Raw genomic sequence first — 12,993 nt, 5'->3', positions numbered from 1 at the left:
AAAACTTTCAAACTTCACAGTCGACAAATGAGGGGCCGTTAGCTCCTGGCTTCCCGGTACGGACTCGTCCCTGACATCTTCCCGGAACTCTTGAGAGGACCAGCGGCCGAGGATGCGCCTGCTCTGCCGGTGTCCTGTCCTCACTCTCACCGGCTGCCGGACTGGAGCCTAATCTCGCGTGCACTACAGAGAGGGGGGGCTCAACTGCGCGCGTGCTCGCTTGAAAGCTCGCATCTGTGGAGTGCGCGCGGCCCGCAGCCACCTGTCCCGCGTGTGAATGAGTGTGCGGAGCAAGCAGGTTCACCTCAGCGGACCCTGCACGCTCCACACCCGGTGCCCGGAGTCGCGCGCCTCAATGGAGCGTACCGTGTGCATGTGTGAGCACGTCAAAAGTTTGTTTGTTTGTTTGTTTTTTTAAAGCGTGGCTTGTGAAACAATGAGCCGCCTGGGTGAAGGCATTTCCATCTCTCTCATACACACGAGCATAATCTGGATGTGACCCGAAATTAGGACAAACCATTCCGCTGTGTCATTTCTAATCCTTCTACATTTGCAGATGTGCATTTTATGGATGCGCTGGTGCATCTTGAGAAAGCCTCATCGTTCTTTGGGGAACATTTGCACTGCGACATTGCACAACCATGAGTACATTTTATACTGTAATTGTATTTATGTCTTCCAGCAAATAATATGTAACTGAGAAGTGGGAGGTCCCACTTTCCACCGGATAAAATAGATCTAACTGGGAAATTTCCCATTGGCAAAGAGATAGAGATGTAATCTTTACTACTCTTTCATGACGTCTGAAAATAAGCCACAGAGTCATAGAGATAAATTCCATATTATCACTTAAGCAAAACAGGCTCATCCTTTCTATGTATAAAGCTTGACAGCAACTGATTGTTAGTTATATTAATATCAGAAGATAAAGTAACAGCTCTGCAGCAAAAAAAAAAAAAGAAAACCCTCCTTAGCTTCATTTCGCCACCACCTCCCAAAAACACAACACATCTTGAAGTTTCTTGATATCTTGAAGCGTCTGAGTGGCTCAGCTGTGGCAGGAAGCTTTTCTTCACATTGAATATCGTCACATGTATTCTTTCTAAATCAATTTACCATTGTTTTTCATTTTGTTCCATATTGCTTCTTCTTTGCGTTTAGAATTGGAGGATCAGACTACATGTTCCAAATGAGCTCCATGTGAGCAGACTGGTACATAACACTGAAATCTGGTTCTACAATGGTATATAAACAGGAGCAACTGTTTGGCATAAAGATGACAATTTGTTATTGTATTTATTTTAGCTGTAGCCTGGTCGAAACAGCTGATTTGAGGCTCTGAGGTTAGTCAGATAAATACTCTGGACTCGTGAAACTTCAGCAAACACAGAATGTTCGAGTTCAAAAGTTGGGGGGGACGACCAACTCTCAGTTAAAATGTAACCGTATCGGCTGGATAAGTTGTGCAAGTCTTTGACAAAATGCTTTGAAGTTTGTAATGTCAGGGGCTCGTATAGAGAGATGTGAAATATGACAACACAATCATGGAGTTGTTGTATCCAAAAACCAAATAAATGTATCAGAGCTGGACTTTCAGAGAGGAAAAATCCCCTCCATGTGTGAATGAGTGTGCCGACAGATCCTCCCTCCTAAAGTCTGCTTCCAGGGAACAGTGGGCTGCAGTGTTTCTCCCGTTAACAGAGGCCGCAGTGACTCCATTCGCCGAAACAACCACCGCTGTCCCTGTGCTTCCACACTCACACGAATCACATCAGAGACACGTTACAAAACAAAGTCTTGTTTTTATTCTCCTCACAATGTAAAGAGAGGCATTACACAGATGACGGGTGGTATAATAAAAAATAAAATATCCAAATTAAACAGAGAGATTGTTTTTATATGACATCCAGCCACGCGCTGCAAAATTCCTCTCACGGTATACACACACACACACACACACATACACGCACACGCACGCACACGCACGCACACGCACGCACACACATCATCCCTTCACAAGTACGCCGTTATTTATTTCACTTCTCTGACCTGGCTCCTGTCACGAGGATGTCAGACTTGGCTGTGGGTCGTGCCTCACAAGCATCACCTCGACATTTAAAACACAAACTCGGCATCTTTTAAATTAAACGCCTTGTAATTTGTGAGAAAAACAAAACAAAACAAAAACAAAATTAAAAACTGTAAGTCAGTTGGTTGCGATTCCTGTAAGGTATAATAATAATAACAACAGGAATTATGGTCATGTCTTAGGATCGCTTTCCAAAAATCACATCCAGCAGCCGTCACCAAACAAACAAACAAACATCCTTAATTTGCAAACTCAATTTGTTGGCCTCCCTGGTTTCGTGCAGTTCTAAGCACAGTTACATGGCGGCTCATCCTTTCAGCTGTATTTAAGCACTCCAGATAACCCCTGAAGTGGAGTGCATACATGACCTAGTTCTTGTCATTTTTGATCATTTTCTCAGTCAGTAAAGTGAAAAACTGCCGTATATGTTTACACTGATGCACAAAACCCAAATCTAAATACCAGATCACAGTTTAGAACATTAAAAAAAAAAAATGTTTTATGCAACGTGTCACAATTATCTGTGGGCTACATGCTTGAATAATGATACAAAAACTCCAGATTCAAAAAAAAAAGAAAGAAAGAAACTAAGTCTCAGACTTGTTCGTCTGGGGACGTCACTTAAGAATAAAAAGAAAAGCTTGCCTTGAGCAACAGGCACTGTCCTCTCAGTGCTTTCAAGTAGCAAAAGCATATCGATCTGTATTAAGCTGAAACCTTCAAACTCTCACTCGTGTCTGAAGGAAAGCGTCACCGGCCTGTAAACCCGGCCCAACACGCACGTCAGAAAAACATTCTCAGTGAAACTTCTGCTGATCTGCTCACGTGCTGGAACACCTCCGGCCCTGTGAGAGTAACTCGCTTCAGGTTCGCCCTCAAAGCGAATTTCAACTGAAATGTGTTCATTGTGATCAGCATGTTGACTTACAAAACATTTCTGATATTTTGTTGTAAAAACTTCATTTCAAATATTAGTCTGTCAGACTTCTTGCAATAAAAACAAAAGGAAAAAAAAAAAAAAACTGGAAAAATGGAAAAGATTGCAGTTTCTTAAAAACATCTCCTCACTGTACACACAATTGTGCTTTCAGTCACACCTGCACAGTCCAGCTGTAATGCCTCTCCGATCACACAGGATTTCACATGTCATGCGTCCCTCTTGAAGTATCTATCCTCTATTCGTTTTAACCCCGTCGCCGTGGCGACAGCACCTCACGTCGGAGGCTACTCGGGCGCAACACGGGACCAGCTGGAAACCTCGGATGTGGCTTCTGATGTTTAACAGCGTTAAGCCTTGGCTGGTATTGTCTGTAATAAATAAATAAATACTACGACTCGAGGGGTCCGGATACCGGTGGATGTTCGGTCTGAGCGTGCGCCGTGACCCGTGTGTGATCCCTGAACAAGGCCGAGTTTCCTCAACGCTGCACTGACTGCTTCTTCCTGCTGAGCTCAGTCTATCCGGTTGCCACAGATGGTGAAGCGGTCGATTTCAAGCAAGTCTTTCTTGGGCGTTCTGTGCGCCACGCCATCTCCTTCCAGTCCCGTGTCGGCGTTGATGATTTTGTCGCCGTCCTCGTCGTCCGGCGTCGTGAGGAACGTGTCCGAGTCACTCTTGGGGAGCACGTTGGCAGCGCTGTCCGCCATGTTGGTGGGCTGAGCGATGTCTGATGCCAGCGGTACTCCTCCTCTGTCAGCTGTAGGTTCTGATGCTGAGAGAGAGAGAGAGAGAGAGAGAGTCGAGTTATTCACCAGAGAGAGGTTTGCTGAGATACCCTTTTTCTAAAACATTTGTTTTCTCTCAGCTAAGAAATCGCCAATTAAACTCAAAGGCATCTCTTTGGACTGTGGATGGAAGCCCAAGAAAACCCAAATGGAGCCCAACCACGAGTAATAAACAAATATATAATGTGGTTTATACATTTTGAAAAGGGAAAGTGTGGCTGCGCTACCTTGTTGTGGTTCAGTATGAACATGTTTGGTACGGTGAGCTCTGGAGTTCGCACGGCTGGAGACGACAGAAGGCGGAGGGTGGAAGAGCTTTTCTTCCATGTTGGCCTCTTTGACGAACACGCAGGACGTCCCCAGCAGAACGATACTGTTGAGCACCTTCAGGGTGATCATCCTGCACACCACGGCGACAGTGTGGACATGACAGATATGAGAGAAGGGTCCAACAACAGACATCAGGAATTACACAGCCATCTGCTCAGTAGTTACCCCAGGTAAAACAGCAGCACACACATAAAAGAGAGGGAACCCTGGATCTTCACTGAGCTGGTCACGACTCTGATCAGCTGCAGAAAGAAAGAGAAACATACCGATAGCTTGAGAATGGACACTCAATGGCATGAGTCCATAAGAAAACATGTTATCCTGGGAAAGAGTGACCGACCAGCAGTGCTAAAGGAAGTGGGATGAATCCCATTCTTCTGGAAACTGAGTCACTGTAGTCTGTGTACGCCTGGAAAAACATTGAACACCGTTATGAGTAACAAGCAGCACGGCTCTGAATCCCTAACTAAGACATCAGAAAGTTCAGAACAATTCAAATTGTAACATCAAATCGGTAAAGGCCTGCACTATTTTATTCAGCACCGCAAAAGATCACCCATTGCACATATTTAATTCCTCATTTCTATCAAATGTCATGAAATAATAGAAAATGATATTTAAAGAAAGGAAAAGTGACACGATTTGTCATGCTGTGTAATATTATAGCCACGTGATCTGTCTTGGTGCTAATATGTTTTATATCTACAAAAGACTGAATCAAACCGAAACCACAGCGGATGAGACTTTAACACACCGTAGAATTCCAATACCAATACCAGAAGATTTCTGATGAAATTTTGCGTGTGCCTGCCGCTCGCTGACAATTAGTATCCCTCCATAATAGTGAGTGAAAACGCATCAGTACAGGACCAGTGAAAGTTAAAAAGTGAGCTTGTGTATCTGAAGGCCGACATTTGATCTGTTTTTACTCACATTTTTCTGACGACTGCTGACGAGGTCAAAGGCGAGGCTGGCCCTGTATTCTCCGTATACCTGGGAAACCACACGGTTCGAGACATTTATTCAGTGTGTATTTAGTTATCTGTTCTGGTGACAGGAGATGCAGAGATGAAGGGGTTCATCCTTTTCTGTGGGCTTGCTTTCTGTTACATAACTACAAGTTAGCGAGGAAACTGAAGGGGAAGGCCAGTGGCAGGAGGAGGTGTCGAACTCCGATGGTGAGGATGGAAAGAAAGGGAAGATGGCAGTTTAGTGACGGTTTCTTCCTCAAACGTCAGAAGACTGCAAGTACTGTGTGGGTATGTGATAGTGTCATGCAGAGGGGAAAACTGGAAGTGACTGTCTTCACATCAGTCACTTCACTATCTTTGGGTGTAAAAAGTAAGTATCAAGCCATTTACTTCATTACCCCTTTTCAGTGGAAAACACTGGAAAGTGTTTTATTTAGAAAAGAAAGTCTCGAAAAGAAAGAGCCCCCAAGAACAATAGAGTAAATAATGTATGCTGTTTGATATGGGAACATTTTGAGGTTCTTTGTTTATCTTGTCACCGACTTTACAAATGAATTTTACAATGCATTTAATGTTCACGATTTTTAAAAAAAACTTCCCTGGACCAACAGTTGGGGGATAGTGAAGCTCCAGCAACATGATCAGGCAATATTGCAAAGCGAAAACTGAATAAAGAAAAGATGACAAAATCTGATGGGACTCTTGTCTTATAATCTCTAATACGTGTATCTTCAGGAATTATTACTGAAGTCATGAAGGCTTTATATGCAGATATTTTCGACCGCTACATTTCTGGTTTTGCACTAAAATGTATTGTGCTGTTTGAATCAATTTCCATAACACTTTGAATATACAGGGTTCCAGTAACCACAAAAACATTTAATAGTTTTACCCTCGACTTATTTCTTTTATATCATGATTTCCTCCTGATTTTTCATGTTATTTGCTCCCTTCTGAAGGCTGCTGCCTGGATAAAGCTGCTCCGCACTCACAATCTGCTGATTTAGTCAAATGTATTAGCGTTGTTTCTCAGTGACTGTTCTATTAGGTATCAACCAGGTACGAAAACACGACAAAGAACCAGAGAAGAACATGAAAAAGTACTCACATCAGCACTGATGTCATTGAATTTAGTGATGAAGGCATGTTTGACAACATCCACTGCAACTTCTGAGGCAATCACCATGACTACGTCCGGAAACAGCACCCACAAGTGGTCTGAAAACAACCATGTCAAAAATCAACATCATGATTTAATGCGATATAAAGTATGTGTGAAATGAGAGTTGTTGACAACGACGTCTTGACACTGAAATGAGTGCAGCTCTTGGCTATTGAGGAGAACTGAACTGTGATATGCTCATAAACTAGGGTTGCACAATATACTACTATTTTATCCTGACCGTGGCATCAACACGGGCAATACACTTAACAGTGACTGAGTGACTGAGTTGCAATAAATTACATTTCCTTGCAGGCACAAAAACATTAATATCTTGTGTGTCATAATTGAAACAAATGACAATGCAAAGGTGAATTATCAACATCTGAAGGTGCTCTCTTAAAAAAACATGAATGAACACACCAAGCAAGCGATTTGATAGTGATTTTGTATAAATATGGCAACTGACAGCCTGTACTGGATGAGTATGACGCTCCCATGTTAGTGTGACCAGTCTAGAAATAGATAAAGGGCATCATTTTGTTGTCGTGGGCAACTGAGAATGACACAGAGAAGTACATTACAGGAGAGCTGAGGTGCACAAACCGCTCAATACAACGCACTGAAGTAAAGCTTCAGGAGTGTAAAAACCATCGGCATTGGCCTATAAAAAGCAGGAAGACAGCAGGTTGCATGAGGCGACCAGCAACATATTTCTGATTATCCTGACATGGAGGTCATTTTGGCGGCTTTAAATGCAATGATAGCTGCACACACAGCTGCTCTGAGTGATTACCATAATGTTACAGAGACAACTTTTATAATCTAAAGAGGACCTTGGCTCACTGAGTGGCTTAGTGATTGTGAAAGTTTGCTGTGTCGTGTGAAGTGTGTGTATGTGTGTGTCAGCACTCCAGCTACATTGTGTGTCATGTTAGTTGCACGGCGCAGCATCCGTTACCGGGGTTCCACGAAAACTGCTCCATGTTTCTGAGACAGACGATGAGCAGGAGGATATAGTTGGTGAACCTCTCTTTTATGTCTGTGGGAAACAAACAAATCAATCCCGGATTAACCTACTTTGTGCTCACTGCAGCTGAGCTCCATTCCAGAAAATGTACCTTGCATTAACTTATCGGGAGTCAAAAGGCCGAGGCCTGAAACGTCCAAAATGTTTGACATGGCACTCGCCACTTACCGCTGTTGGACATCTGGAAAAGGTTGTTCTTTTCGAACTTCTTGAACACACTTCCTTTGATCTCAACAAACTGGGAAAAGACACAGAATAATCCTGACGACAGTCCCGAAACAGCACTTTTTAATAACAATAAAATATCCTGGTGTTTTACTCACGTTGTTTGACATCATAATGGTGAGCAGAGACTTGTTGTGGGAGTTGAAGGCGACATTGAGAGTTGTGGCTTGAACCATGATAAGAATGGCATGAAGAACTAGATGAACACAACTTAAGGAAAGTACAGAAGTAGAATCAAATGACAAGGGCGCTTAATTATAATCAGAAACGTTTTGGACCATATCGGAAAAGAGAAGATTGTTGCAAACAATTCCAAAAACAGTAACAGAATAAAGGTCAACTTTCCCCCCCAAAAAATCAGGATGATCTTAAACATCCAAATACATTTATTTCACAATCTTAGAAGTTAGAAAACAAAATCAGCTATATTGTCATAATCAGTGGAGAATTCAAATTGATTAAGATTTATAATAACTGATTGCACGCCGTCATTCGATTAGACATTATCAGGATTGTCTGTCAGTCTTAAGACGACGCTGGGACCTACTCAGCCACACAGTATATTTAATGTCACATAATGTCAATGTTTGGGTTTTTTTGTATTGTGCTATATGAATAATTCAAATAGGAGCTCACAGGTTTGTTCGTTCGTTGGCGGCAGATGGGAAACAGGCAGTCATGACGATGACGTGCGAAATACATGTCTCAATACGATTGGTGTGTGAGGATACAGACGTAGAGCACAGCCATGAGGAAGTGAGGAATCACGCCTATGTGAGCCCTCTTCTTCTCTTTGGGCTCCGTCGCCGTCCAGTAAAGCGCGTCCAAGATGTCTTGGCCAAACGACGAGAACAGGCGGTCTGCCACCTGACAGCACGGCGAGGGAGGCAAGGCGGGGGGGGGGGGGACAAGTGAGCAGGTGGCCGATTTCACACTGTGGTCGGTCTGCAAAGAGCAAGTGCTCTCATGTACCTCTAACATGTTGTAGATGATGTACAGCTTGATGACCGACTGTCCCCGGATGAGGTGGTACATCATGGAGTAATCCACGTAGCTCATCATCGAGTAACACAGCACCATGATGAAGCCTTTGAGCACGTCACACACCTGGGCAGGCTGCAGCAAGCGGGACCCACTAAAACAAAAACACACACACAAAATCATCAGAGTGGGGCAGGACAAACAAAAAAAAACAAAAAAAAACACTGGTCTAATAGTCGGCACAAACTGAAAGAGTGCTGCCCTCCAGAGCATCAGAATGGTATTGCACTGAGGACAATTACATGTGAGATTTGATTCTAAACGTTTATCTCAAAAGACTGCTGAGGAACCACCGACACTATTTACTTTACATTGACATCAGAATCAAGTAAAAGTGGAAATCCTATGTTGAAGAAATTACATCCAGAGAATAACATGTTTTTCTTTGATAAACAAGTGATCTTATTTCTTGATCTGACAAAATACAGAATAAAGAAACAAGCTTGTAGGTCCAACACGACTTTTCCCGATTTACTAAGCTGGTAATGAGTATTTCAATACCAGCATCTTTATACCAATCCACATATAGTAACGACATAGATTAATGGTACTCAAATCTCCTTTACGACTGACCTGAACATACAATAGCTTATCCTGTCAGCTATTAACTTGTTAATTAAATACTAATTTTAAAATAGGGAACTTGGAATTTTTTTGTAGATAATTTAATTAGTTTTTTTTTAAATAAACTTGATTGAAAACATTTTTTTTTATCTCTGACTTGCCTCACATATCACTCGAGGGAGTTTGCATAGCATACATACCACAGTTTGAGAATCACAGCCTGTAGATCAGCCTTTGCTATATAAACTGATCTCAATTCAAAAAGGGAGAATTTGTCAAACCGGTTTCAGAAAAATACGCCGAAGAGATCGGGAAAATGTACATTTTGTGATCACTCAGAATAGTCTGTACTTCGTGATCACTGAATTCTGATCGCGTGCATCCAGACGTGTGTTGGTTACCTGAGGCCACAGCATGGCACGGTGAAGAGTCGCAGCAGCGCCAGAATCACTCTGAGGGGCAACAAGGTGAACACATAGAGAAAGGTATCCAGGCAGAGGAAGAAGCCGAATGTCATCAACTAAAAAAAAAAGAAGAGAGAAATACAATTTATTGAAGTATGTGACAATACATAGCCTTTTTTTTTTTTTTTTTTACATTAAGTATCTGTTCCATTTACCTTTTCCAGCTCCTTGGGGATGCGGAGGCAGGTGTAGACCCTCTCCCTGCGCTCTGTGTATTTGGCTTCATTGTGTTCCAGGAAGTAGCCTCTGGTGAGCTCAGTGGTTATAAATCTGACCAGAGACAAATCTACACACATAGAAAAAAAAATGTACTCAGTGAAATGCCACAAAACAACACCACAAACCATAATCATGAAGACTTTCTTTTCTCAGGTGTTAGATTAACCCATCTATCCGGTCACCGCCGAAAGGATTTGACATGTGTACTGCTCATTACCACACGTTCTGGACCATTTATGACATCTACAAGCTTAAAGCCTACATACTTATCATTACTGGGGCCCACATTTTTATTTATTATGACTTTCCAAACACAGGTAAGATTTGGGAGGGTCACAGATACAGATATAGAGCCAAGATGTAGAGCCAAATAATTAAAGATAAATCAACTCAACCTGCTTGTAAAAGAGTAATAGAAACGTCACTTTCTAATAATAATACTGTTATGACTTAAGTTGGTGGCTGACAGCAGCTGCTTACTCCAGCATTTCCATTGCAAAAGTCCTCACTAAGTATAAGCCACAAAACGTATAGCACAGACTGAATGATATCACAGAAATACAATCTGTATGCTTCTTCGACAGGCCTCGTTGTTCTGGGAAGGTTTCGGTGACACTTTGGGAAGCCGGCTGCAGGGATTTGCTCCCATTTAAGGCACAAGAGCATTAGTGAGATGAGCCAAGGAGGTCTGACTCACAGCTGGACGTCGGCTTCCACCAAAGTGTTCACGTGTCGGAGGTCAGGATGCTGCAGTTTTGTGCTGATCTCTCTTTTCTATGCTCGGTTCATAATAACGCTCTGCTAAAACCATTGGTGCCAACCTTGAAACTCCACACGTGACAATCCACGTTGTACTTTACAGTGTACATTATGGAAATGACGAGTCATTAGACAGCTTGTCTGGGTCTGAACTTTCTACTATTTGTGCTGAGACTTCTGAGGTGTGTGTCTGCCAGTGCCCAGTGCGCGTGAAAGGGTTAAATGAAAGTTGTCCATCAAGAAGCATTCTGGAAGGTGTAGTGCTCAGCTGACACATGGCTCAGATAGAAGCAGGGGTATCTGTGCTCCTGGTGCATTTATAGTCACAGTTTATAAATAGAGAAATAAGACTGACGATGACAACGTAGCACGCGGGTGGAACACATGAATAGGAATATAAGCAAGGGGGGGGGGGCTTATTTACCGGGGACTACGTGTAATTTCCCAGCCGTTATAACGTGTGCAATAAGGAGCGATTACGTTGCGACTGGGTTCGATCAACATGAGACAGTGTGTACCCTCGGAGCAGGACTTCTGAATGCGCCTGTGCAAAGACAAATTTTAGTTTGGAAAAGACGCAAAGTTGCCCCTAAATCGCGATTTAAAACGCGTCGCTGTGAATTTGCACACAGTGGCGGTGGAAACCTGCTGCTAGCTATGATCTGGATGCATGCAACGCAAATTATCCACCTGACGTTACTTCAGTTCAGCCGAGAGTGCTGACCCCACAGCGACTGAGGTCGCAGCGGGACGTCACAGTGTCCGAATAAAACCGCATCCCAGCCGTGAAAAGCCTGTTCCCGGAGCCGCTCGTAACGCTGTCAAACCGGGGGTCCGCGGCGGCTGCCCCGGAGCAGGCTAGCTCTCACCTGACAGGTTGCGTTTCCTCCCCTTCCTGTCCCCGTTTTTGTCGTTGAAGCTCAGCGTCTCCGTGACGCCGTCTTTCTCGTTGCCCTTGTCCGACTTGGCGGCTCTTCTGTCCCTCTCCTTGCCCTCCTTCTCCTTCTCTTTCTCCTCACCAAGACCTGTCGACAGCGAGTCCGCCATCTTCGCCAAACGGTTTCAGCCAGCCGCCGCTGCCTGGGAGACTGCGTCACACCCTCTGACGTCACCACGCACTGCTGTTTCGCAGACTGTCCAGCAGGTGTCGCCAAAAAAACTCTGGGATCGCGTTTAACTCCCCTTCGAATTAGTAATGGAATACAGATGAGGAGTAATAAAAACATGTTTGGAAACCATTGTATATCATCATTATATAACTCTCTACACACATCTGACAAACCAATGCTTTAAAATTAAACACCCAAAGGCAATTTTGAGTTTCCATTTACCTGACATGCATGCTTTTGGCTGTACTAAGAGGCTGGATTATGGAATTATTTGACAACATAAGAACTGACCCTCGCTGTGAGGGAAGAGTACGAACTATTACTGCCTGTGAGGCTTTTCTCAACCTTTCATTACCTTCGCCAATGAAAGTTGGGCGACCAACAAAGTTCGCTGCGATAGACCTTCGCCAACTTCAACTTTTTTGCAAAAACTACTCACCCAAATTTCATGAAAATTTCGGAGATGATTTGTCATCCTCCAGACCAATCGATTAGATTTTGGGCCGTTGACGACTAACCTTTTCTGAAAAAATCCCCCCAAAACTTCGAAAAAATGTTCCATTCATCTTCTTTCATCTCATCACACTAAATTTCTTTACATTTTCTTGTAATAATGGCACTAATACATCCCCCCCAGAAAGACTTGCAGCTTCTTCGTCTGCTGGTAGCTGAGCCTTATGTTTGTGCATGTATTTATTTATTTATTGAGTTGTAGGTATGTATGTATATTTACCAACTTTCCACAAAGCTACTCCCCTGAATTGTGTGATGTAGCTGCCTGAGTTAGCATTGATATGAGCGATCAGGCCAGCAATATTAAATCGGTTCCGCAAACAAATGTGGCATTTCTGATTTCTGAGTGCCCGTTTGAGTTTTTAATATTTATCCAAACTGCATATGAGCCGATTGTGTGGGTTCTGGAAAGCATGTGCAAAAATGTCAATTATTTCCCTGAAGCTTATGCGTAACAGTGTTGCCACAGTTAACTTGAAACAGTAATTCAATTACCATGCAATTATCATGTCCTGTTTGGTTTGCTTCAAATAGGATAAACATTATAGCAAATGTATCATGCACTGAGAGAGAATGTTACTCCGATATGTTGGTGACCGGAAACAAACAAGCACATGAAAAACCCAAAATATGACTTAATATATGCGCTTGACTGAGATTAGACTCTGTTTGCCTGCTTTAAATTAGAGATGCAAAGTAACATAACAAACATTTAAAAAAAAGCAATATTATTGAGTATGTTTTCAAAAAACAGTCCAAACAGCAGGAGAACATGTGAAAAATAATTAAAGG

The 12,993-nt window shown here is 42.9% G+C and overlaps 1 protein-coding gene across 1 annotated transcript; it reads right to left on the bottom strand.

Moving 5' to 3' along the window:
• Nucleotides 1–1,796: 1,796 nt before the first annotated feature.
• Nucleotides 1,797–11,626, bottom strand: tapt1b (transmembrane anterior posterior transformation 1b; the record flags this gene model as incomplete). The annotated part of the gene is made up of 14 exons (XM_080494351.1): nt 1,797–3,801; nt 4,042–4,214; nt 4,310–4,386; nt 4,485–4,553; nt 5,078–5,137; nt 6,224–6,333; nt 7,239–7,319; nt 7,476–7,545; nt 7,631–7,728; nt 8,264–8,399; nt 8,505–8,667; nt 9,539–9,657; nt 9,757–9,887; nt 11,449–11,626. 14 exons carry the CDS (start codon nt 11,624–11,626, stop codon nt 3,542–3,544), a joined length of 1,725 nt encoding a protein of 574 aa, XP_080350477.1. The 3' UTR covers nt 1,797–3,541.
• Nucleotides 11,627–12,993: the final 1,367 nt, after the last annotated feature.

The sequence above is a fragment of the Blennius ocellaris genome (genome assembly GCF_963422515.1).
Source record: "Blennius ocellaris genome assembly, chromosome: 3".
NCBI classification, from domain to species: domain Eukaryota; kingdom Metazoa; phylum Chordata; class Actinopteri; order Blenniiformes; family Blenniidae; genus Blennius; species Blennius ocellaris.
Note: the sequence above shows the minus strand (reverse complement) of the source record. Positions and strands in the feature narration are given on the sequence as shown.